This window comes from Lutra lutra, chromosome 1, assembly GCF_902655055.1.
Source record: "Lutra lutra chromosome 1, mLutLut1.2, whole genome shotgun sequence".
Classification (NCBI taxonomy): Eukaryota; Metazoa; Chordata; class Mammalia; order Carnivora; family Mustelidae; genus Lutra; species Lutra lutra.
The window spans coordinates 128,538,494-128,565,578 of record NC_062278.1 but is presented as its reverse complement, the minus strand read 5'-3'; the positions used below and the strand labels follow the sequence as shown (position 1 = coordinate 128,565,578).

General features: G+C 35.0%; 1 protein-coding gene across 3 annotated transcripts in view; it reads right to left on the bottom strand.

Annotated features, from left to right (window-relative positions):
* Positions 1-27,085, bottom strand: part of STAG1 (stromal antigen 1) — a 452,889-nt gene that overhangs the window by 264,734 nt on the left and 161,070 nt on the right. For all 3 annotated transcript variants that reach the window (XM_047736238.1, XM_047736228.1, XM_047736246.1), the window contains one exon: positions 22,229-22,393. In XM_047736238.1, the coding sequence (XP_047592194.1) occupies positions 22,229-22,393 (165 nt within the window). The remainder of the gene's footprint in view (positions 1-22,228; positions 22,394-27,085) is intronic.

Below are 27,085 nucleotides of genomic sequence, written 5' to 3'. Positions count from 1 at the left end.
AAGATGTAGATCAAAAGATAAACAGAAATAGAAATGCTAAAGTGGCAATATTGACATCAAATTGACATGAAAGATAAGCACTAAACAGGAAATAAAGATTTATAATGGTAAAAGGTTAAGTATTCATGGTATTTAAGCAAGTAAATATTGGAACTAGGATGTAATGCTATGTGAAATACAGAAATATTTGGACCTAGGATATAATGCTATGTGAAATAAAGTAAATATTAAGTATTTACTTTAAGTCTGCTTTTGTGGATTTAGAATTCTCAACTCCAACAGTATTTCATCTACATTTTTTTCTAATTGTTTTATTTTATTATTATTACTTAATACTTTATTACATCTAGACGTTGGGGTACAGTATGATGTAACATACTTTTTTTCAAGTTGTTAATCAGTTGTCAATTGTGAATAGAAAGAAAGAGGCAGAACATAATTTTTAACATTAATTATTATATATACTTGGGTCTGCTTTTGTTCAACTGATCCATCTGCCAGCAGATGAACCAATGACATACATTAACATTTTCTGTAGCTTTATGATACAGTCTACCAATTAGTAAAGTGAGCCCCTCATGATTCATTTTTAGGATTTTCTTACCTAATTAAATCTGTACTTCACTTTAGCAATACCAAAAACAATCTCTAAAACTTTTATTGTTTCTGCATTATATACATAAATAAATTTTAAAAGACTTTTAAAGGAAATGTAAATGGACAATAAATATTTCAGAAAAAATGTAACCTGAGTTACTCCTAATCAGGGAAACAAATTCCTGAGAATTCAAAATGCCACCATTTTTGTCTATCAATATGACAAATTTTAAAAGTTTAAAAATTATTAATTCTTAGTGTTACCAAGCCTTTGGAAAATACATAAGTTCTTTTCTTTTTAATTCAAGTAAAATTAACAAAGTATTTTATTAGTTTCAGGTGTAAAATATAACGATTCAACAATTTTATACATTTCTCAGTGCTCATCAAGGTAAGTGTACACTTAATCCCCTGTATCGATTTCACATCACTGATGCAACTTAACTCCCCTCTGGCAACCACTGGTTTACTCTCTGTTTTTGAGTCTTTTTAAATTCTATTTCTTTACCATTCTTTGTTAACTTGTTTTATTTCATAAATACTACACAAGTGAAATGTAGTTTTGTTTTTCTCTGTATTTCACATAGCATTACATCCTAGGTCCATCCATGTTGTCGCAAATGGCAAGATCTTACTCTTCTTTTTTTTTTTAATATTTTATTTATTTATTTGACAGAGAGAAATCACAAGTAGGTAGAGAGGCAGGCAGAGAGAGAGGAGGAAGCAGGCTCCCCGCTGAGCAGAAAGCCCGATGCGGGGCTTGAACCCAGGAGCTGGGATCATGACCTGAGCCGAAGGCAGCAGCTTAACCCACTGAGCCACCCAGGCGCCCCTGCATACTAATTTTTTATTTGAGGACTTGACTGAGTTCACTTATCCATTCTGGTAGTTTGGGGTGGTCTTTAGGGTTTTCTATATATAGAATCACGTCATCTGCAAATACTGGAAGTTTTATTTCTTTATGAATATAAATACCTTTTATTTCTTTTTCTTGACTGATTGCTCTGGCTAGGACTTCCAGTATAAAAGTGGTGAGAGTGGAATGAACGTGGTGAGACTGGACATTCGTGTCCTGTTTATCATAAAGGCAAGGGCCTCAGTTTTCACCACTGAGTATTATGTTAGCTATGGGTTATTCACACATGGCTTTATTTTGTTAAAATATGTTCCCTCTAAACCTACATTTCTTAGGGTTTTTATCATGACTGGATATTTTACTTAGTCAAATGCTTTTTTGGCATTTGTAGAGATTATATGGTTTTTATCTTTTTTGTTATTAAAGCAATGTATCACATTCATTGGTTTGTGAATACTGAGTCACTCTGCATCATGGGAATAAATCCCACTTGATCATGGTGAATGAATTTTTTAATATATTATTAGACTTGTCTTGTTAACATTTTGTTGAGGATTTTTGCATCTATGTTCCTCAGAAATACTGGAATACAATGTTCCCCCACTTTTTTTTTTTTTTTGTATCTTTATCTAATTTGAGAATCAGAGTAATGCTAGCTTCACAGAATGAATTTGGGAGCTTTTTTTCTCATCTGTTTTTTTGGAATGGTTTGAGAAGTATAGTTATTAACTCTTCTTTGCATGTCTGGTAGAATTTGCCTGAGACACTATCTGGTCGTGGACTTTTTATTAGTGGTGGGAGTTATTTTCTGTTTGTTTGTTTGTTTATCACTGATTCAATTTTATCACTGGCAATCAATCTGTTCACATTTTCTTATTTCTTCCAGATTCAGTTTTCAAGGTTTAATGTTTCAAGGAATTTCTCCATTTCTTCTATCTTGTCAAATTTGTTGGCATTCCAAAATAGATATTTTCAAGGGAAGAATTCAGATGGTGGAAGAAGAGTAGGCAAACCTAATTTCATCTGGTCCCTAGAATTCAGTTAAATAATTATCAAATCATTCTGAATACCTATGAAGTTAACCAGAGATCTAAGAGTAGGATGAATTGCTGTGGTTGTGGAAGACACAGAAGACATTAGAGAATCACTTACTGGAGAAATAAAAGAACTAAAATCTAATTAGGCTGAACTAAAAAGGGCTGTTATTGAAACGCAATAAAAAAATGGAGGCCCTAATGCTAGGATAAACGAGGCAAAAGAGTCAGTTATACAGGAGACAAAATGATGGAGAATAAGGAAGCTGAGAAAAAGAGATAAACAACTACTGGATTCTAAAGGAAGGAATCAAGAGATGAGCAATATGATAAAGCAAAACAATATGAGAATAACTGGGTTCCAGAGGAAGAGGAAGCAGAAAGAGGGACAGAAGGTTTATTTGAAAAAATTATACCTGAAACTTCCCAAACTTTCCTAATGTGGGGAAGAAAAAAAGGCCCACAAGTTCAGGAGATGAAGAGAACACCCCTCAAAATCAATAAAAATCGGTCAACAACTTGACATATAGTGAAGTTTGCAAATTTCATCAAGAGAAAATCCTGAAAGCAGCTCGGGACAAGAGGTCCTTAACCTGTAAGGGTAGAAACATAAGGCTGGCAGGAAACCTGTCCACAGAGACCTGGCAGGCCAGAAAGGACTGGCATGATATATTCAATGTGTTAAATGAGAAAAATATGCAGCCAAAAATACTTTACCCAGCAGGGCTATCATTAAGAATAAAAGGAGAGATAAAGATATTCTAGGACAAACAGAAACTAAAAGAATTTATGATCACTAAACCAGCCTTGCATGAAATATTAAAGGGGATCCTTTGAGCAAAGAGAGCCTAAAAGTAAGACCAGAAAAGGAATAGAGACAACAGAGAAACAGTGACATTATTAGGTAATAAAATTTAGGTATAGCTAAATTCCCTATCTTTCAATAATAACACTGAATGTAAATGAACTGAATGCTCCAATCAAAAGACACAGGGTATCAGGTTAGATTAAAAAAAAAACAAAAAACAAAAAAACAAGACCTGTTGATATGCTGTCTACAAGGGACACATTTTAGACCCAAATTCATACCCAAACTGAACGTGATGGGGTGGGGATCCATTTATCAAGCTCATGGATATAAAAAAAAAGCTGGGGTAGCAATCTTTATATCTGACAAACTAGGTTTTAAATCAAGGACTGTAATAAGACACAAAGAACACTGTACCATAATAAAGGGATCTATCCAACAAAAAGATCTAACAATTGTGAATGTTTATGCTTGTAACATGGGACCAGCAAATTATATGAACCAATTAATAACAAAATTAAAGAAACACACTGATAATAATACAGTAAGAGTAAAGGACTTTAACACTCTACTTACAATAAATGGACAGATCATCTAAGCAGAAGATCAAAAAGGAAACAAAGACTTTGACACACTCTACCAGATGGACTTCACAGATATATCAAAACATTTCATCCTAAAACTACAGAATACACATTTTTCCAAGTGCATATGGAATATTCTCCAGAATATACCACACACAGGGTCTCAACCAGTACCAAAAGACTGATGATTCCCTACATATTTTCGGCCCAGTTTTTTGTTGGTTTTTTTTTTTTTTTGAAGATTTATTTGACAAAGAGAGAGAGGGTGCACAATGGGAGAAGGAAAAGCAGACTCCCTATTGAGCAGGGAGCCTGATGTGGGGCTTGATCCCAGGATCCTGGGATCATGACCTGAGCCGAAGGCAGATGTTTAACCAACTGAGGCATCAAGGTGCCCCTCAGACTAGATTTTTAAAACTTCAACTCAATCACAAGAGAAAATTTAGAAGGAACACAAACACATGGAAGTTAAAGAGCATCCTACTAAAGAATGAATGCGCCAACCCGAAAATTGAGGAACACTATTAAAAAATTCATGGAAACAAAATAAAAACACAACTGTTCCGAACCTTTGGGAGGCAGCAAAGTTGGACCCATGAGGAACATATACAGCAATATAGGTCTTTCTCAAGGAACAAGAAAAGCCACAAATACACAACCTAACCTTACACCTATAGGAGCTATAGAAAGAACAGCAAATAAAGCCTAAAACCAGCAGAAGGAGAATAAAGATCAGAGCAGAAATCAATGAAAAGGAAATCAAGAATATAATGGATCAAAGGAATTAGGAGCTGGATCTTTGAAAGAATTAACAAGATTGATAAATCTCTAGTCAGACTTACCAGAAAGCAAAGAGAAAGGACCAAAATAAATAAAATCATGAATGAAAAAGGTGAGATCACAACTGACAACGAAGAAATAAAAGAGCATATTATGAGCAATTATATGCCAACAAATTGGGCTATCTAGAAGAAATGGACACCTTCCTAGAAACATAAACTACCAAAACTAAAACAGGAAGAAACAGAAAACTGGAACAGAGCCATAACCAGCAAAGAAATTGAAGCAGAAATAAAAATATCCCAACAAACAAAGGGTCCAGGACCAGATGCCTCCCACCAAATTCTACATTTATTTATTTATTTATTTAATAAAAGATTTTATTTATTTGACAGACAGAGATCACAAGTAGGCAGGGAGGCAGGCAGAGAGAGGGGAGGAAGCAGGCTCTCCACAGAGCAGAGAGCCCGATACAGGGCTTGATCCCAGGACCCTGGGATCATGACCTGAGCTGAAGGCAGAGGCTTTAACTCACTGAGCCACCCAGGCACCCCTACATTTTTTTTTTTAAAGACTTTATTTATTTGTCAGAGAGAGAACACAAGCAGGAAGAGTGGCAGGCAGAGTGAGAAGCAGGCTCTCTGCTGAGCAAGGAGCCAGATGTGGGACTAAATCCCAGGACCCTGGAATCATGACCTAAGTCAAGGCACTTAACCGACTGAGCCAACCAGGCATTCCTCCACCAAACATTTAAAGAAGAATTAATACCTCTTCTTCTGAACATGTTTCAAGAAACAGAAATAGAAGTAAAACTTCCAAGCTCTTTCTATGAGCATTACCTTGACCTTAAAACCAAAGACCAAAAGGAGAATCACCAAAAAGGAGAATTACAGAGCAATATCCCTGATGAACATGGATGCAAAAATTCTTACCAAGATACTAACTAACAACATCCAACAGTACACTGAAAGGATTATTCACCACAACAAAGTTGGATTTATTCTTGGGCTGCAAAAGTGGTTCAACATATGCAAATCAATCAATGTGATGGACTACATTAATAAAATAAAGGACAATAACCATATGAGCATCTCAATAGATACAGAAAAAGAACATTTGACAAAATATAGCATCCTTTCTTGATTAAAACTGCGCAGTGTAGGGATGGGAAAATGTACTTCAATATCATAAAAGCTGTATGTTAAAAACCCACAACAAATATCATCCTCAACAGGGAAAAACTGATAACTTATCACCTACAGTTGGGAATACAACAGGAATGCCCATCCTGTGCACTTTTGTTTGACACAGTACTAGAAGTCCTACCCTCCACAATCAGATAACAAAAAGAAATAAAAGGCATCCAAATCGGCTAAGAAGAAATCAAACTTTCACTCTTCGCAGATGACATGTTATTCTATGAGGAAAACCCAAGACGCCATCCCAAAATTGCTACAAGTCATATAGGAATTCAGCAAAGTCACAGGATATAAAAACCAATGCAGAGAGATCAGCTGCATTTCTATACATTAACACTGAGGCAGAAGAAAGAGAAATTAAGGAATCGATCCTATTTAAAATTGCACCAAAAACCGTATGATACCGAGAATAAACCTTACCAAAGAAGTAAAGGATCTGTACTCAAAACTAGAGATTATGAAGGAAATTGAGGAAGACATAAAGAAATGGAAAAACATTTCACACTCATGGACTGGAAGTTCAAATACAGCTAAAATGTCTATGCTGGCCAAAGAAATCTACACATTCAATGCAATCCCTATCAAAATACCATCAACTTTTTCCAAAAAGTTGGAACAAATAATCCAGAAATTTTTATGGAACCAGAAAAGACCCCAAATAGCCAAAGGAATGTTGAAAAAGAAAACCAAAGCTGGTGACATCACAATTCCGGATTTCAAGCTATACTGAAAGGTATAATCATCAAGATAATATGGTTTTGGGACAAAAAAGGACACACAGATCAATGGAAAAGAACAGAGAACCCAGAAATGGACCCTCAACTGTATGGCCAACTAATCTTCCACAAAGCAGGAAAGAATATTCAATGGATAAAAGACAGTCTCTTCAACAAATGGTGTTAGGAAAACTGGACAGCCACATGCTGAAGAATGAAACCGGACCATTTTCTTACACCATATACAAAAATAAACACAAATGGATGAAAGACCTAAATGTGAGCCAGGAATGCATACAAATCCTAGAGGAGAACAAAGGCAATAACCTATTGGATGTTCACCACAGTATCTTCCCAATAGACAAGTCGTCAAAGGCAAGGAAAACAAAAGCAAAAATGAACTACGGGGACTTCACCAAGATAAAAAGCTTTTGCACAGCAAAAGAAACAGTCGATGAAACCAAAAGACAACTGACAGAATGGGAGAAAATATTTGCAAATGTCTTATCAGATAAAGGCTGGCATCTAAAATTTATAAAGAACTTAGCAAACTCAACACCCAAAAAACAAATAAACAAAATATCCGGGTAAGAAATGGGCAGAAGACATGGACATTTCTCCAAAGACATCCAAATGGACAAGAGATATGAAAAAATGCTCAACATCACTTGGCATCACAGAAATACAGATCAAAACCACAATGAGCTACCACCTCACACCAGTCAAGTTAAAATTAACAACTTAGGAAACAACAGATGTTGGTGAGAATGTGGAGAAAGGGAGGTCTTACACCGCTGGTGGGAATGCAAGCTGGTGCAGCCACTCTGGAAACAGTAGGGAGGCTCCTCAAAAAATTAAAAATAGAGCCACTGGACAACCCAGCAACTGCACTACTATTTATCCAAAAGATATAAATATAATGATTCGAAGAGGACACATTCACCCCAGTGTTTGCAGCAACAATAGCCAAAATATGGGAAGAACCCAGATGTCCATCAACAGATGAATGGATTAAGAAGCTGTGTGTGTGTGTGTGTGTGTGTGTGTGTGTGTGTGTGTGTGTGTGTGGAGAGAGAGAGAAAGGAGTATTCTTCAGCCATCAGAAAGAATGCAATCTTGCCATTTCCAACAAGGTGGATGGAACTAGAGGGTATTATGCTAAGCGAAATAAGTTAGTCAGAGAAAGATAAATACCATATGATTGCATTCGTATGTGGAATTAACAAACAAAACAGACAAACATAGGGGAAAGGTACAAAAAATAAAATAAAAGGAAAACAGAGAGGGAGGCAAACCATTAGAGACTCTTAACTATAGGGAACAAACTGAGGGGAGGGATGCTGGAGGATAGTTGGGTAGCAGGATGGGGTAACTGGGTGATGGGCTAAGGAGGGCACATGAAGTAATGAGCACTGGCTGTTGTATACAACTGATGAATAACTGAATACTACCTCTGAAACTAATAATACAGTATGTTAAGTTAACTAAATTTAAACAAAAAAAATTTTTTAAGAAGGAAATATGTGTGGATATGATGGCACAGATTATTATGACAACTGTAGTGTAAATGTGCTTATCTTGCTGTTAGTACATGAGTTATTATCATAAAGTTGGCAAAATCTGAGTATTTCTCTTTAATGTGTTATCTGAGATCAAGATACCGCAATTACAAAATACTGCTACATTCATGAAAAACAAAATTAGGCTGTGGTTATAATAAGTAAATGAGTTTTTATAATATCACACACAGTAACCCCGTTCAGTCCTGTTAACCATACTCTTCCTTGTTGAAATGTGGAATAAAATAGGGGCAACTGGGTGGCTCAATCAGTTAAGTGTCTGATACTTGATTCTGGCTCAGGTCATGATCTCAGGGTCATGGGATCAAGCCCCATGTAAGGCTCTGTGCTCAGCACAAAGTCTGCTTAGGATTCTCTCTCTCCCTCTCCCTCTGGCCCTCCTCCTGCTTGTGCTCTCTTTCTCTAAATAAGTAAATAAATAAAATCAATCTTTATATATTTATTTATTTCCTAGTAAAAATACAGGTTAATATTTGTCAGATCTGGGACATCTGGGTGGCTCAGTTGGTTAAGCATCTGCCTTCAGCTCAGGTCATGATCCCAGAAACCTAGGATAGGGTCCAGCATCAGATTCCTTGATCAGGGGGGTGCCTGCTTCTCCCTCCGCCTGACGTTTCCCATGCTTGTGCGTGTCCTCTCTCTCTCTCTATCTCTATCTCTCTCTCTGGCAAATAAACAAAAATTTCTAAAAAAAAAAATAAACTTTAAAAAATATTTTTCACATCTATTCAAAATGAATGAAAAGACCTACGCACAATCAAGTTTTAATGTCACAAGATGATAGAATTTATAAGACGCTAGCAAAGAATACAACAAGGTAAGTATCTCTGAGTGATGGGTGAATGTTGGAGTTCTAAGAGGGGATATGGGGTTTTTATCTTTCTTGAAGTATGTTAGGGTGAGTCCTTTCTGCAGCCAGTGAAGAGACATTCATATCCTACCTAATTATGTTGAAAAGAGCAAAACATCCACAAATATTTTCTAAGATTATCCATGCCAGATCATTCTTTGTCTTGCTTCAACTAATTCAGAACCTCAAAGGACTATAACTACTGAAAAACAGTTCCCTACCCTAATCACAGCTTATGTTTTTGTTCTGTTTACTGAACAGTAAATTTGTATTCCTAATATTTCGTTACAGAGCTCCAGGAGGAAAATCAACAGATACATGAAGTGATATTGCTACAAATTTAGTCTTCAATGTCATTAACAATCCTTTTAAATATCCTAGATTGGCATCCTCTTATTTCTTTAAAATAAATTCCAAATCGTTCACAACTCTCCTCATTTATATTCATGCCTGCCAAAAATTCTAGCACTGACTCTAGGTTAAGAAATCCTGTACGAGGATCAAAGGTCCTCACCAGAGGGAAACAAATCTCCTCTGTCCTCCTATCTCAAAGACTTAGGACCAAAGCCTATCAAGTAAAGAATTATATCAACATGTACATAATTTTCTTCAGCAGTTTGAAAAGAAATTTAAAAATTTTTTTGGTCATGGGGGAAAGGATTCTGCTTTACATATGATTAAAGTTAGGATACAGAGTAAGAAATTGTACAATCCAAATTTATGGTAATGGTGGTAAATAAAGGTAATAAAACTAGTAGAAAACACCAAATTACATGTATTTAAACAGTTATAAACAGTAACACAAATATAAACAAGTATATACATAAAGGCCATTTTTCCTAAAAATGACTTCATAAAATTATGTTGATATATATAATCAAACACATACATACAGATAGTAACAGTCATATCTTTACTTACTTGATCAGCCCTTGAACATCTGTATAAAAGATGATATAACTGGATGATGCCTTTGGAAGATTAGAGGGTATCATGAAGAAAATTAGTAATATCTGAAACACCCAAGTTAAAGCCACAGCTTGACATCAACAAGGACTAGAACAATACAGCAATGTATTTTTCCTAAAGCTAAACATGTGAAAAATAGTAGTTACCTCCGGATATAACTGAATAGAGACTGTGAAAATTCCTGAGTTCCCAGCTTCCTTGAGGACTACAGTTTTAGGCAGTCAATGCTCTTATCCTAGCACTAACCAGCAGCTTTTATCGTGTACTGTCTTCTGAAAAAATTAAAATATGTACCACATATCTTTGCTCTAATTATCTAAAAGTAACTTTGGCATGCAAATCTGTGTTCTCCTTTTCACAGTATGTGCTAAAATGGGAAAGCAAGTACCCAGCCATAGACTACATTACCCAGATCACCTCAGTATGCAGTAAATTCCCATCAATGGAATGTAAACAAAGGAGTCAAAAGCTTCTAAGAAGTAGGTACTGCTCCATTCTCTCTCCCCTTCCACCCACTGAATGCAAACAACACTGAGGCTCTAGAGGAAAAAAGGACCAGATAATGGAAGGAGCATGATCCCTGAATCATATGAAAGGAAGATGGGTACCACTAATTCTGGTACAGATTGGTTAGACAATAAGAAATTAATGTCTATCATGATAAGCCACTGTATTTGAAATTTAATTTTTATAGCTACTCTATGTAGTTGCTAGAATTTTTGAGAACAGGTTAAAACATCCACAAAGTTAATTTCAGAGAGACACTGAAATTATGTAAAAACCTCAAACAAAGAAAGCCCAAAACCCACTTCTAAGTAAATACTAACCTATCATTTGAGGATTTTCAAATAATTATGCAATAAAATGAGCGGTTTATATCTTCTGTCCTAAAACATTCTGTGTATTCTATATATTACTTTTCATTCTAAGAAAGTGGAAGAAATCAGGGCTAAACTGTTTTTTAAAAACTTAATAATTCAAATACTATATAATCAAACACAAAAAAATGGGAGAAATGAAGTTTATGTTTAGAACTTCCTTACTCTTCTCAAATTAGGCACTAAGCTGACTGTGAAATATCCTGGACCAGTTCCTAATCTCAATTTAAAATATGCATATGATGAGACGTAAAGGAGTTTAAAGGTAATTCAGCTAAATAGCTAAAAGGGATCAACAATGATTACTGTATAAAATATAATCATTTCTACCAAAAATCATGGCTATAAAATCTGAACATTTCTAAAGATCAAATTAAGATACAATTCTAAGGTATGTGCCTTGGTTTGATGATACCTTGACTGATATAACTATCTCTTTCATTCAATTAGTATTTGTAAAGTTCTATTTATTTTACCTGCTTCTTATGTACATCCTCCTTGAGGATCAAAATAAACCAAGCTGTTTAAGTTGGGGGGGGGTAATCTGGCACAAATTCAATTCTTTCTTTTGCCTTATGTTTTCTTCATATTTTATTAAATTCCATTAAATCTGTTATATTAAGAAAGTCCCCCAAATTGCCAAAGACCAAACATGTACAAACATTTTTACATAATAAGATATTACTAGTATCAACTGTAATAAGGGTGAGGTAAAAAATAAACACTAACAGTTTCTGGATAGTCTGTTCTAAAAGAAAAAAAAAAAAAAAAGGTGTTTAGGCCACTAAAATAAGATTCCCTTTAAGCGAGAAGCACATTTGGTGGTGGTGTAACAGAGAGTAATATGGCTATCATGCAAGTCCAAACAAAGCCAAATTTTCTGCTCACCAATAAGGCTACAATGAACTAGTAGATAGTTCAGGATTAAGCTGTTAATCTTTCCGCTGTAATGAGATATAGCCAATAAAAGTAACTTAAACTCAAAAAGGGAAAACACTCTTCCTCACCTAATTTCATTTAAGCCTTCAAAGGTATTCTATCATTTTTAAATGATCCTGGATATCATGTTAGCTTTTTATTTTAAACATAAATATACCATTCAATAAAAACCTCTTGTGTCTACCTTTAGAGTCAGATTACATTTCTCTGGACCAAGAAGAAAAAGGAATGTTAGAATAATACTTCAAAAGAGGAGGGGACATAAAGGCAGAAAGAGAGATGGTCCTGGGACCACAACTCTTCAGATGGAGGAGACGGGGAGAGGGAAGAATAGTAGAGGAGTACCTGCCTTGGGCCAAGAATCATGTTTTAGCATGAAGTGGTCCTGAGTCTTATCCTCTTACCTACCCCCAAAGGGGACCTATGCTGGACTATATATTTAACTCCCCAATCCTTGATTCCTTGATTTCCAAGGAAATCCATTCAATTCCTTGAATCCTTCCCCTTCTTCTTACTGATCGTGATCACCAGGATTTCAATGTTATCAACAATGACCACTAGGACCACCACAATGACAACACTGGGGCTAGTTGTTAAATGTCCATGGTGGGTGGGAGTGGATTTCTTATCCATGTAAAAATTACCAGCAGGGGATTACCTACACGGAAGTGCATACTGGGAAGGCTATCATCCTGGGAGAGTAATTCATCCCTAACCCCCCTTTTAAAATAGGCAGAGCTAGCATCAAGGATCTTCCAAGAAGTGTTCTACTATTGCTTAATATAGAGAGTTAGCTGCCTATAGTGAGTGTACCACCAGCCTGTACATGGAATATTATCAAGTCACAGTCACAAAAGAGCCACTACAGTTCAGCTTCCCAGTCCGATTTTCAAAAGCAAAGGCATCTTGGTAGTGATGCTTTTGCAACAAGAGTGTTGTACTGTAGGATCAGGTCTTCATTTTCCAAATCATGGATGCCCATCAGGTTCATCCACCAGCACAAGAACATTTGGTTGTACCAGTGGGCCTTCAACCACCATTTCTGTCACATCTGGGGTTGCACAGGTTATTAATGTCAACAAACATACACTTGGCTAGGTATTACCAGGCTCTAGCCACTCTTGTGGCCACTCATACATGCCTTTCTTAGGAACTAAGAGCTCCAGAATGGAGTGTTCACCTCGAGAGCACAGTGCCTGGCACCAGTAGCGCTCCTCCACTTCTACCCCCACCCCTAAATGATCAACTTATTCATGGGACATGTGAAATATATGTGACTGACTGTCACCATTAGTCCAGACTCCCCACCAGGATCAGAACAGAGGAATGAGAACTGGCAGCATAGAAAGATACTCATAGGGCTTTGAAAGGACCCAAGCTCTGTCTGCTGCATGGATGAGTGTCTACAACTGTGCTGCCTGTAGCTTCTTCCTATGTACAAATTTCATTTCTGAGTGACACTGAAATACACAGCTGTTGAAGCTGTGATTATGTACATTTTGACTGTTAAAAAATTAACAATTTCAATTATTTGACAACTGCCTGTCACCATGGAAAAGATTACACGATCTATGATATTTTAGGAGAAATAAACTTCAGTCTTGTTTAAACACCTACTATTTAGCCGTCTACTTCAGCTAAACTTAATCTGTTTGTTAAATTTAAATTTTTCATTATGTTAAAAATCAGAATAAACGTTTTAGTGTTTTATTATATGATTTTAAATCCTGTACACCCAAAATCTTACACTGTAGTGGGTACAGCTATAAAGACATATTTCTTGCATTACACTCATATGTTGATTAATTCTACTCAAGTATTTATATCTGCTCAATTCTGTAAAGTTTTACTCCACACTCCTCATCTTCATTGTATTATTTCCTATTTTCTGGCTATCTTTGTCATATTCATTTCAGTCAATGATATACTTGTTCTTTCCCCAATATCTCCTTAGAATTTTCACAATTACTCATACTTCTTAGATATTCTTCAGCCATTTTAATACTTAGTAAACCTTTTAAGCTTTGCAATGAACATGTAGAAATTCAAATGTTATTATGAAACACTTTTATCCATTTTATCAGTGACTTAGTAATGTATGTAATTTCTGACAAGTCATAATATGAGTTCAAACACAAGTTAACAGGTGAGATTTAAATAAAGTCACAGGTGCTTTTTCACTTTCTTTGCTGTAGTCACAGAGTAAAATGCACCCAGCTAAATCTTGAGGAAGAATTCCTCTGTATTTTTTATGTTCAGATTTGGCAACAACCCCATTTGTAAGCTAGGGACTAGAAGAAATCAATGTCCTTTAAAAGTTCAAGTTTTCTTTACAAAAGAACAAAGCTTCCTCTCTAAGGGAGAGAGAATGACTCATCACAGACTATCCTATCCTCTAAGATACCTGTATCTTTTTCCAATCATATTAAAAGGACAAAACCAGTTTTCCCTTCAGAGTCACCTGTCAAAAGCCAACATAAGACTAAATTCTGTCATTAGATATACCTCATTTATGCTCTAATTCCAATTTCTATTCACAGAACTTATAATTAGTAGTAGCATACTAAGACAATTAGTATTAATCATTGGTTTGTGATGGCATATTAACAGATTATTTGATCACTATCGAGGTTTTCCTTTCCCTCCCATGATTAGATAGTCTATGAATTCAAGGGATCAGGGAAGTTTAGTTCATCTACATCTCTTACACCTAACCCAATGCCTAAACAATAGGCTTTAATGAATTTTTGAATGAATAAACTATAATCCAACTTTTTCAGTCGATACCTGAGGGTACAAAATTCAAATGCCAATGATTAGTTCATTTAAATGCTTACTAAGCCCATAACTACAACAATAAATAACAGATTAAGTAAATAACATAAATGTTCCAAAATTCAACATGTATTCAGTGTCATGTATCTAAAAGTCAAAATGTCCAAACCAAATTATTTCCATATCCATCCTCCAACACCAATGCTCATGCAAAATTTTCTTTTGGTGAACATCAGCAAGTCAAACTAGCAATGAGTTTAGATTCCTTCCTCTTATCTTTCAGAATCACTTCATAGCCTTAGTATTTGTAGACTCTGTCACTTCCTCTTCATCCTGATACTCTATAAATTTAAACATGTGTTTCTTCCTAATTGGATCAGTAAAAAACTGAATCAGTGAAAGAAGTCTGATTCCAAATCATTACAACCTCCAAATTATTATCTAAACTGCATCCAGAAAAGTAGTTCTAAAAATGCTAATTAATACTCATCTAATACTCATCCAATACTAATAATCATCTTTTCTTTCTAAAATGCCATCAATTTCACAAAAAGGTCTTCTGTAGTCAATATGTTTATAAAATGACTATATCTCTTCTCCTTTCAAGAGAGAGAAAATGTGAAGCCTTTGATAAGATTTGTATTAAAGAACCTGATTTCTTTTATTAAACATCCCACAATTATTTATGGCTCTTTTTGTCTTTCTTCCCTATCAGAACACTCAATGTTCAAAACATAACCTTTCTCTGAGCTCTGTTTTTACCACAGTATCATATGCCCTCTACAATAAAAGGTATAATCTTATCTTTATATGTCTTGTTTCCACAGTAAGAAATGCTTCACTGCTGCCTAGCTAATTCCCACTCATCTTTCAAGTCTCAGTTCAAGTTTTATCTATTCAGCAAGCCTTCCATGACCCTGTTCTCTAGACAGGCCTAAGTGAATTTTTCATGTTTTCAAACCACCCTGTATATCGTCTTACTAAAGTATTCTACAACATCTGTTTCCCATGACACTATATTCCGTGAGGACACTGTGGTTTTAGCTCTGAATATAAAGCCTCTGATTATAGGAGATGCATAAGCACCTATTTTAGCTAGTGAACGGATTCTTTACAATTCTGATAGGGAGAGAAGACAAGACAGAAAGCCATAAATAGTTGTAGGAATCAACGGTTTATGGGATGCTCAATAAACAAGAAATCAGGTTCTTTAATACAAACCTTATCAAAGCCTTCACATTTTGTACCTTTCCAAATGGGAAGGGATGTAGTCATTTCCCAAACATACTGACTAAAGACTTCGTTTGGGGAAGCATTTCACAAACACCTATCTATCTCTACTTCAGATAATAAACTAAACAAGACAGACAAGGTAAAGGGCACCCAGCTTCAACAACAGTTAATATTTTACAACCAAACTTGTTTCTTTTTGCTTCTTTTTCAGTTTTCATTGTCATACCCCACATACCCCTCTCTGATCCCATTCTCTAAGTAAACAATATCATAAACTTGATTTCAAGTTATCTTATGTATTTATACTTTATATAAGTGGTACAATGTATTATGTATCGTTCTGAAGCTTGCTTTGTCCTTTAAACTGCATTCCTGAAATATACTCATAATAGTATCTAAAGCTCTAGTTCATGCAATTTCAATCACTACAGAAAATTTAAGTGTTTCAATATACCACATTTATCAATTATCTTATTCATACACATTTAGGCTCTTCTTTATTTTGTTGCTATTATAAACAAAACAGATATAAAAATTATTGTATTTGCCTCCTTTATATACACGAAAATCTCTCTAGAGGTTACATCTAGGAACTGAATTGCTTTTCTTCAAAGTATTCTCAGTAAAAAAAAAAAAGAAAGAAAGAAAACCAAAGAAAAACAACGAAGAAAAAAAGAACGAAGGTCACTTTTACAATGTAGCATTCGTTAAATATTTTCCAAATGAATGAAAAATGAACAGGTCATTCAATTTTTCTTAATACTGCCAAATTTTTTTTCTGAAGGGGTTAGAACAGATTTGTACTTCCAATAGTTGGCACCCTACAGTCTTACTGACTTAGTATCATACACCAATTTTTTTTGAAGATTTTATTTGTTTATTTGACAGAGAGATCACAAGGAGGCAGAGAAGCAGGCAGAGGGGGAGGGGGAAAGCATGTTCCCCACTGAGCAGAGAGCCCAATGCAGGGCTCCATTCCAGGAACCTGAGATCATGACCTGAGCTGAAGGCAGAGGCTTTAACCCACTAAGCCTCCCAGGTGCCCTTCATCCACCATTTTAATGTTATTCACTCTGATGAGTAAGACACAGTATTTTACAGTGTTACAGCCAAAGTTTTATTATTTCATCTTTAGCACTTTATTTGAATGGGCTCTTATCTCCTATTACATTGTTCTAATAGACTATTACTGCTATACAGAGGGCTGATCATTTTTTTTAAGGTTGATTTTTCTTTTAATGTCTATTTTCTCTCTAGGAATTTTGCAGAACACTTTTATTGGTTCTAATAGTTTATATCCTGAAAATTCCACAAAGACAATTATATATTCTGTAAATGTGGATAATTTTGTTATCTTCCTTACCAAACGAAGGAACTTCCCACTTGTTCCTAATTCACCAAGAGTACTGTTCATCACAATTATCACCTAAACTCTATCAAATGACTTTTCTAAACACTTCACATAATTTCAGATAAGGATGGGTTTTCCCCATACCATAACATGACTATCTGGTATATTATAGTAAAATATTTGTTAATAGTAAACTATCCTTGGATAGTAAACCTCCTTTATCCAGATAAAAACCTCTAGGTCTTAAAAATGTATTGACCCCCTAATCACTAATATTTTTATTTAGCTGACCTTTTCTACAATTTCTTTCTCTTTGTAATTTCCATTTCTACTTTAATTATCCCTTTCTTCCTAATTACTGTTCTTTCTTCCTAATTAATTTAGGCTGCTCTTTTTCTAGTTTCTACTGCTTTTGCTAATACTAATATATTTAAGACTGTGTATTTATCCAAGTAGTGCTTTAGCTAGCTCCAGTATTTTTACTAACAGTACTTTCACTAGCATTCACATGTCAACCCTGTGTATTTCCTCTTTATCACATCATTAAAGGACCTTCTGATACTTTTAAGTATAATTCAGAAGAGGAATTTATTTTGTGTATTTCAACATCATTTCAACTATCACTATGGTCAGACAATAGGATCAAGTATTCCTTGATGAAATATTTTAAGATTTTCTTTTAATCTTCCATGTTCTACAGTTATACTCTACTATTAAAACCTAGGTAATTATTTTTACTTATCTGCTCACTTCTGAGAACAAACTTGGGATCTGAAGAAATGTGCCTGAGAAATTTTTCCAAAATTATCTCTTCAAAACAATGTTTCTTCTATTCCCTTTGATATCTTCCTCTGACATATTTTGGAACCCTTTAATCCATACCAAACTCATGCAATTGCTCTTTCATAATTACTTCTTTATTTCTCTGGACTACATTCTAAATGAATGCCTAATGAATGTCAAGTCTTAAGTTCTCCCTTTGATGACATCTACTATAGTTTCTTTCCCTTGGTAGAACAAATTTACTAAATTTATCCCCCTTTTTGGTACCAGATACAATTTATTCTTTCATCTCTCTGGCACCTTAAATATGCTATTTATTTATTATTCATCCCTCCCCATCTAAAGTTTTGTGATTATCTCTGCTTTTCCTGTCACCCCATTGTAGAACTAGATCATATAATTCAGGTTTAGAACTTCTTGCTCTAAGATAATATTTTGAATTTTTATAGACCCAGTCACCAACTTAGTTAAGAAGACATCTCATTTCAGGTCCTGGTTTTAAGAACTATGTCTGTCTTCTCCCTTTCCTCAGCCCTTGATTTCCCATAAATGAGGTTTTAGATTGTTATTATCCAAACAAGGACCCTCTTGGGTATTAACAGAGTCTCTATTAATAACTACATTTAAAAAAAAGCATAAACTGGGAGTCTCAAACGTAACCTGAGATATATGATCACCCTAAACATAAGCTTTAGCTAATGCAGCAGTGATCAGTGGCTTTCTTCAGTCTCCTTTACAAGCATGGAGACTAATGTTAGGCCCTGGCTTCATGTAGGTATAAGCCTGACTCTCTTCCTCTATGTTTCATGAAGCAGTTTTAGCCTTTTTAAAAATATTTATTTATTTATTTGAGAGAGAGAGAGAGGGAACACAAGTAGGGAGAGTGGGACAGGGAGAAGCAGACCTCCTGCTGACCAGGGAGCCCAATGTGGGACTCGATCCCAGGACCCTGGGATCATGACCAGAGCCAAAAGCAGATGCTTAATGACCAAGCCACCCAGGCGCCCAGTTTTAGTCCTTTTAACATACAAGAAGCAAACTCTTGCCTACAAGGACCCGCTTCTCTATGCTAAACCCAATCCTCTTCATCACTGTAGATTATCTTAGACTTTAAACACAGAAAGGTTTAGTTTTTAAACTCACTGTCTGTATTCTCTTTTTAATATTTTATTATTACTTTATGTTTGAAATGAGGAGGTAATAAACAGTGACATTAGTGTGCCACCTTCAATAAAAGAAACACCAATTTTTTTAAACATGCATTCCCTTTACTCAGCAACTACTTTCAGGAATTTATGTTACAAAATCATTCCCACATACACATTTTAGATGGATATCTGAATACTCAAAGAAGTGCTATTTTTAATAGAATAAAACTAATCTAGTTTACATGAATAGTAAACTAGTTTTAGTAGTGTAGTTTATATCTTACTTCTTTTAAGAACAAAGGAGCCCAAGTAAAAACTATATAAATAAGTTATGGCCCAGGCATGTTACGAAACAATAAGGTAATGTCACAGGAAAAATGCCCATAATAGAATGCTCAATGAAATATATATATATATATACAGAAGTTTGTAGATGTGAATATAGGTAGGAAATAAAAATGTAACATGACTAACAAAAAATTATAGTGAAGTAGAAAATGGGACACAAGAATAGAGAAAAGCAGAAGAATAGAGAGAAAAAGTTGAAAAGGTGGATTAAAACCAAATAACGGAAAGCACTAGGGGCTGAACTACTTATTTTAACCTTTCACAAAATGTGGATCCCAAAGAATTTAAGCAAGGAATGATAGTATGAAATAGCATTCGGGAAGACTAATCTGAATGAAGAATAGAGAATACAGTGGATGAAAAAGAAAAAACTTCTATTAGTCACTGTTTTGTTTCAAATACTATACTAGATTTTGTTCATATTAAAGATATTTTTCATATTTTTAAAAAGCTGGATTGAGGGTGCCTGGGTGGCACAGTGGGTTAAAGCCTCTGCCTTCAGCTCAGGTCATGATCTCAGAGTCCTGGGATCAAGTCCCACATCAGGCTCTCTGCTATGCAGGGAGCCTGCTTCCCCCTCTCTCTGCTTGCATCTCTGCCTATTTGTGATCTCTCTCTCTCTGTCAAATAAATAAATGAAATATTTTAAAAAAATAAAAAGCTGGATTGAGCTTTAATACAGTATACATTAAAATTATTTTTATATACACAAATATCTTACAAAAAATTTTACATGAAAAAAATGAAAGCAAAATACTGAAATGCAAAGTTTAAATTTATACATAAAAATAAATTTCCTTGGGGTTCCTGAGTGGCTCAGTTGGTTAAGTGTCTGACCCATGGTTTCAGACCAGGTCACAATCTCAGGATCCTGGGATCAAGCCCCATATCTGGCTGTGCACTCAATAGGCAGTCTGCTTGAAGATTCTCTTCCTCTGTCCCTCCCTGGGCTCACACTAGCATGCTCTCTTTCTCTCTCTCTAAAATAAATAAATCCTTTAAAAATATAATAAAATAATAGTAAAACATAAATTTTCTTCAATTTTCTGCTTGTGTTTCCACTTAAATGTGGAAAACCATAAAGTAGACCTCAAAAATAAGATACTTATAACTTGGTAACAATTTTTCTACTAAAGTATAATAAGGAAACTATCAAGCTTTGTGGCTAAGGGTCATTATTTTAAAATCATATTTATGTAACTTACAGTCTGTCCACTGCTTCAAATAATTGGAAATTTCTATTTCTTTTACCATTGGCATTATCACACTGCCCCACCTCTCCTCCCACACAAATTCCAAGATCCCTGAACCTATCAATCTGTTAATATACAAAAAAATCAGTAAAAGCTGAACTCCCTTAAGAAATACAAAAGGAAATACAGGTTAAACAATGAAAATTTCTAAAAGTAAACCTGTTTCATAAATTACCTTAATTTTAAAGAAACTAAAAAGGAACTATCAAAAATGAGCAAATAAATAGAGAATGCAAATATCTGACTTTTATCAATCATTGGTGATCAAAGAAATGCATATTAGAATAATAAATTACAGGGGTGCCTAGGTGATGCAGTCTGTTGAGCCTCCAATTCTTGGTTTCAGCTCAGGTGGTGATCTCAGAACTGTGAGATCAAGAGCTGAGTCGGGCTACATGATCAGTGTGGAGTCTGCTTGGATTTCTCTCTCACTCTCCCTCTGATCGTCCCCCACCCAATAAAGCAATCAATCAATCAATCATAAATAAATAAATGTCAATATATTTTCAATATATTATTTTTCAATATATTATCATTTTTCAATTTTTCATTTTTCAATATATTATCAATTGATTCCTAACTATAAAGTATCCAGTTGCTAGGCACACTTCTAGTGAAAGACAGATTAGTGAAATTTTTTGGAGAGTAATATATTTATGTATCACAAAGTTAAGAAATACCCTTTCACCAAAAAATTTCGCCCTAGTGTATTTTTTTTTAAAGATATTATTTTTTTTTATTTGATAGATAGAGATAGTTAAGAGACAGAAAACACAACCAGGGAGAGCTGGTGAGGGAGAAGCAAAGCGGGGCTCGATCCCAGGACACTGGCATCACCACCTGAAGTGAAGGCAGACACTTACCAACTGAGTCACTGAAGTGCCCCTAACTCTAGTGTTTTAAATGAAAAAAAAAAAAAAAAAAAAAAAAAAAAAAAAAAAAAAAGAGGTAAAGAGGTAAACACGAATAATGAATAAACTCTGTAACTGAAAAAATGAAAAGATACACTAAAAGAACAGTAAAATAACTGTGATTTATCCTTATAGCCAATTAGTAAGAAGCCAATAATTATATGCTCTTACAGAATATTTAATAATGTTTGTTAAGTGAATGAGGTGAGAGAAGAGAGAATAGGAATGTTATAAAAGATCACATGCACACACCAAATAACCATGAATATTAATTGTGGTTATTCCTAGCTCACTACTTAAGAATCCTTTTTTTATACCCTTTCTTCTTTGAAATATTCTTCAGTACACATATGTTACTTATACTAAGTCAGATTCTAAAAATATATAGTAAGGCAATAAAAATTCTCTCAGGCAGCTATTATATACAAGTCATTTAACTCAGTACGCTGTAATCTAAAGTGCATTTTACCATTAAACAAAATGTCTTTCCTGATGCAACTAAGTAAAACAAAGAAAATTTTTAAAGATAAACTTCATTATACAATCAGCAAAAATATATAAATACCACTTAATAGGTTCCACATAGATTACTGACAGTACTGCTTTATAAATAAAATAAAAACACTTAAAATTTACCTGCATTGCACTTTTCCCCAATTTCACCACTTCAAATAGTGTGACAGGCTCCCCTTCACCATTCTGTTGAGGGTGCCCATTTGCTCTTCCACGGCCCGTCCCTCTAATGGTAGCTTCAATTCTACTCTTCTCTCCTGGAGATTTTCGAGGTTTCTTATTTGTAGACTGAATAAAAAGATGAGGAAAAAATTAAATTAAATACAGGTACACTTTGCTTATGCAGAATACCACAATTATGTTTCATCCTGTGGAAAGTACTTAGCACTACTACAGGTTAAGAGGTGTAATTTCTGAGCAAAGGAAGCTTTACAATTTGTTTTCAGTAATAACTGCAAACAGCAAAGTGTAATTTATATAAGACATGAAAATTTAAAAAAATGTTTTACACAACAATAATGCAAATGCTGAATATTTTAACCATGTCCCCTTTGACATCTCCATCTTTATACCTTCCCGATACTATTCCCTCAGAAACCTTATTCAATAAAGCATTACTTGGAAATGTTGCTTATTCAACTTCTCTCTCTATAGAAGTCCTCGAGTATTTTTTTTTATCCAGTCATGCAACCAATATATGTTGAACATATTTAAGACTGTTCTAGGTACTAAAAATACTAACAATAAACAAACATTCTTGCCTCTGATGGAATTTACTTTCTTCAATTAACATCCCAGCCCATGTCCCCAATTTTTTTTAAAAAGTCAACACCTGGGACGCCTGGGTGGCTCAGTTGGTTAAGCGGCTGCCTTCGGCTCAGGTCATGATCCCAGCGTCCTGGGATCGAGTCCCACATCGGGCTCCTTGCTGGGCAGGGAACCTGCTTCTCCCTCTGCCTCTGCCTGCCTCTCTGTCTGCCTGTGCTCGCTCGCTCTCTCTCCCTCTGTCCCTGACAAATAAATAAATAAAAATCTTAAAAAAAAAAAAAAAAGTCAACACCAGCTACCACCTTATCTATGTCTAACCCTTGAGCCAAGGATAATTTGACAGAATCGCCTACGAGTCACTATTATTATTCACATAAATTTCATTCATATATAAACTCATCACAGTTACTGCTTTACCAAACTTACCAATGAAAATAGTGTTGCTAAATGTAATAGACATGTTTTGAAACCCTATCAATAGGCCACATGATTTCATCCTTTCCTTTCAGATATCTTTTCCCTTCCCAATTTATTCCTCATCTTCACATCTACCCTTGTTTGTCCCACATTATGATCCTGGAGCCGGACCTGTAAACTTTTTTGTTATCTGCTACAGTGTTCAGTTTTTTAACTAAAGGACATGGGAGGAATACTACAAAATATGGTATGTAGGGGCTTCCCTCCCAACTTATTGCACCTGTTCCCTTCACTTTCTATTCTTCTGTTCTTCATAGTACTCTTTCAACTCTTCTTGGTTAACAATCTTACAATCAGGGCGCCTGGGTGGCTCAGTGGGTTAAGCCGCTGCCTTCGGCTCAGGTCATGGTCTCAGAGTCCTGGGATCGAGTCCCGCATCGGGCTCTCTGCTCAGCAGGGAGCCTGCTTCCTCCTGTCTCTCTGCCTGCCTCTCTGCCTGCTTGTGATCTCTCTCTGTCAAATAAATAAATAAAATCTTTAAAAAAAAAAAAATCTTACAATCATTTCTGTGTGTAGATTAATATGTAATAAACTTATTTATTTTTAAGTAAATTATTTTTATAACAGTTCTAGATTTACCAAAAAACTGTGAAGACAGTACAGAAAATTCCCACATATATCACATTCACTTACCCTATTATTAACTCCTTACCAGTTGTATGGTACATTTGCTACAGTTAGTGAACCAATATTGAGAGATTAACAAAAAGTCCCCACTTAATTCAGATTTTCTTAGCTTTGCCTAATGGCCATTTTCTGTTCCAGGACCCCATTCAGGACACCCTATTACATTTATGTCATGTGCCTCTAAACTCCTCTTGGCTTTGACAGGCTTTCTGGTGACCCTGACTGTTGTGAGGATTTCTGGCCTAGTGTTTTATAGAATGTTTCTCAACTGGGTTTTGTCTGATGGGTTTTTCTTATCACTACACTGGGATTAAGGGTTTGGAGAGGAAGATGTAAGAGATAAAGTTTTACTTTTTTTCCACCTTGTATCAAAGGTATACAGTAACAACATGATTTATCACTGAGGATGCTGACCTTAATCAGTTGACTGAGGTGGTGTCTGTCATGTTTCTCAACTGTAAAGTTACTTTTCCACCCCTTTCCATTCTGTATTTCTGGAAGAAAGACACTACATACATCCCACTACACATTTATGGGGTGGGGTGTTATTCTCCACCTCTTTCATGGGGGAGTATTTACACATATCTAGAATTTTTTAGTAAGGGAGATTTATCTGTTCTCAATTCGATCACTTAAACTAATGTGGACTCATCCAAACTTACTTTATACTTTGAGTTATAATTCAACACAGTTCTGTTCTTCAACCTGTTTCAGCTCTGGCCGTAGGGAGATCTTTTAGTTGGCTCCTGCATCCATTTCACATATTTCCATCTGTGTGTGTGTGTGTATGTGTGGGTCTTACTGGTTACCTTCTGGCAGCACAATATTCTGCAGGCTTATCTTGTATGCTCCCTTCCTCAATTTTTGGAACTAGCCAATACTCCAAGGAGCTCTGGTTCCTTTTACTGAAGAATGATATTAAAGATGAAGATCTGGGCACTTGGTTTTGCTCCTTGATACTGAGTGTAAGTACTGCTACATGTAACAATTTATTATCCATATTAAGATAAGTTCATACTAGTTATCTCCAACTCTAACCATTACCATATGAATGCATCGTCCCCCTTACTAATCCATATGGTCACAACCCAACAGTGACAAACCTGACACCCACTAGTATACATGTATAGCAGTAATAGAACTATTTATGTGCTGTGATGAGCACTGGGTGTTACACTTAACTAATGAAGCACTGAGTACTACATCAAAAACTAATTATGTACTATACAGTGGCTAACTGTATAACATAAAAAAACTGTTCAATCACACCCCAGCAGAAACAATTAACTAGGTTCCATTGCTTACATATACAATGTAGTTTCTTTGATTTTAGTCTTACAGATTAATTTCAAAAGTTATTTAAGTCAGCAACTTCCTGCCCAATTCCCTTCAATAACATTGTTTCAAACACTTCAAACAGAGGTAGACTGCTTTCTTACATTCTACATTCCCTTCTGGTATCCACCTAACCTCTTACATGACTTTATAAAATCTGTACTTCTAAAATTCACTTTTTCTGTTAAGTTCAATGGGTTTTAACAAATGCAGTGTCATGTATGTACAATCTGGTATCTCATCACCTTAAAAAAATCCCTGTGCTTCTCCCATTCAAACCTCCCACTTCTCTTCAGCAAACAATGAATTCTTTTATCATTACTATAGCTTTGGCTTTCACAGTCATATAATTAAATCACATAGTATGCAGCCTCGTTAGACTGCATCTCTCACTTTAACAATATATAAAAAGATTCATCCATGTCTTTTAGTGCTGACTAGCTAATTTTTTTTATTTCTAAGTAATATTTCATTGTATGAATGTATCACATTTTGTCATCCACTAACCTAATGATGGACATCTTGGTCACCATTTCTTGGCCGTTAGGAATAAAGCTGCAATACACATTCACATGTAGCATTTTGTGCAGGCATAATTTCCAAATGAATTGTGTAAACATCTAGGAGGATGATTATTCAATCATATGATAAAACTATGTTTAGCTCTGTAAAAAAAACTGCCAAATAATCTTCCAAAGTAGATATAACATTTTGTATTCCCTCCAGTGATGAATAAGAGCTCCTGATGCTCTGTAACCTTGACAGCTTTATAACCTTGTCATGTATTTGGATTTCAGCCATTTTAATAGGTATACAGTTGTTATTCTATTGTTGTCTTAATTTGCAATTCCTAAATAATAATTAACGAATTTTTAATAATTAACAATTCTTCATCAAATTAAAATTTTCTACTGCAATTACTAGAATATTGTCTCCTGACTACATCCTGACTCTCTATATTGGTACTATCTAACATGATAGCACTACTCTCATGAAGCTAACTGAGCGTATGAAATATGGCTAGTCAAAAACAAAATTTGCAATAGGCATAAAATATCCACAAGATTGTGAAGACATGAAGTTCAGAATGAAAAATAGCGTACAAAATCTCTCACTTATAATGTTATAGTGATTACATGATGAAATAACTTTAGATATACAAAAATTAATTTCATTACCCATTTTTTGAAACTTAGACAATATTAAGCTGCAGATGTGGCTCACATCCTATTTCTATTAAATGATCCCACACTATCCTAATTCTATAATCACAGTAACTCTTATAATGTAACATAATCCCATTACTTCCTTGTTTAATCTCTGATCTTTGGTGACCCTAATTAACCATCAATTTAAAATCCAAACTCCTAAGCATAGCAACTAAGACTATCATTTACCACCTGTTCAGTCATCTACCACACCAGATCCCTCTTTACAGGCTGATACATTTAAAGTTGCTTAAAAACATCATTGTTTCATGCTTTCATTCTTTACAGCTGGACTCTTGATTTTGGCCCCTAGTAAGACTTGTCTCTGTGCTCACTTTTCAGAGGAACAGGTATTTTCTCAGTATTGTGCAAGCACACAAGTGTCTCTACACACAACTGTGTGTATGTGTCTGAAAACAGGTGGGAAAATATATTTCTTTATTAAATAAGTAATACATTCACTTGGTCTAAAACTCAAAAGGTGATTAAAGTTCTACAATGAAAACTTGCACACCCCTGCCCTCAATCCACAATCTACCTTCCTAAGAGACAAACACTACTACTC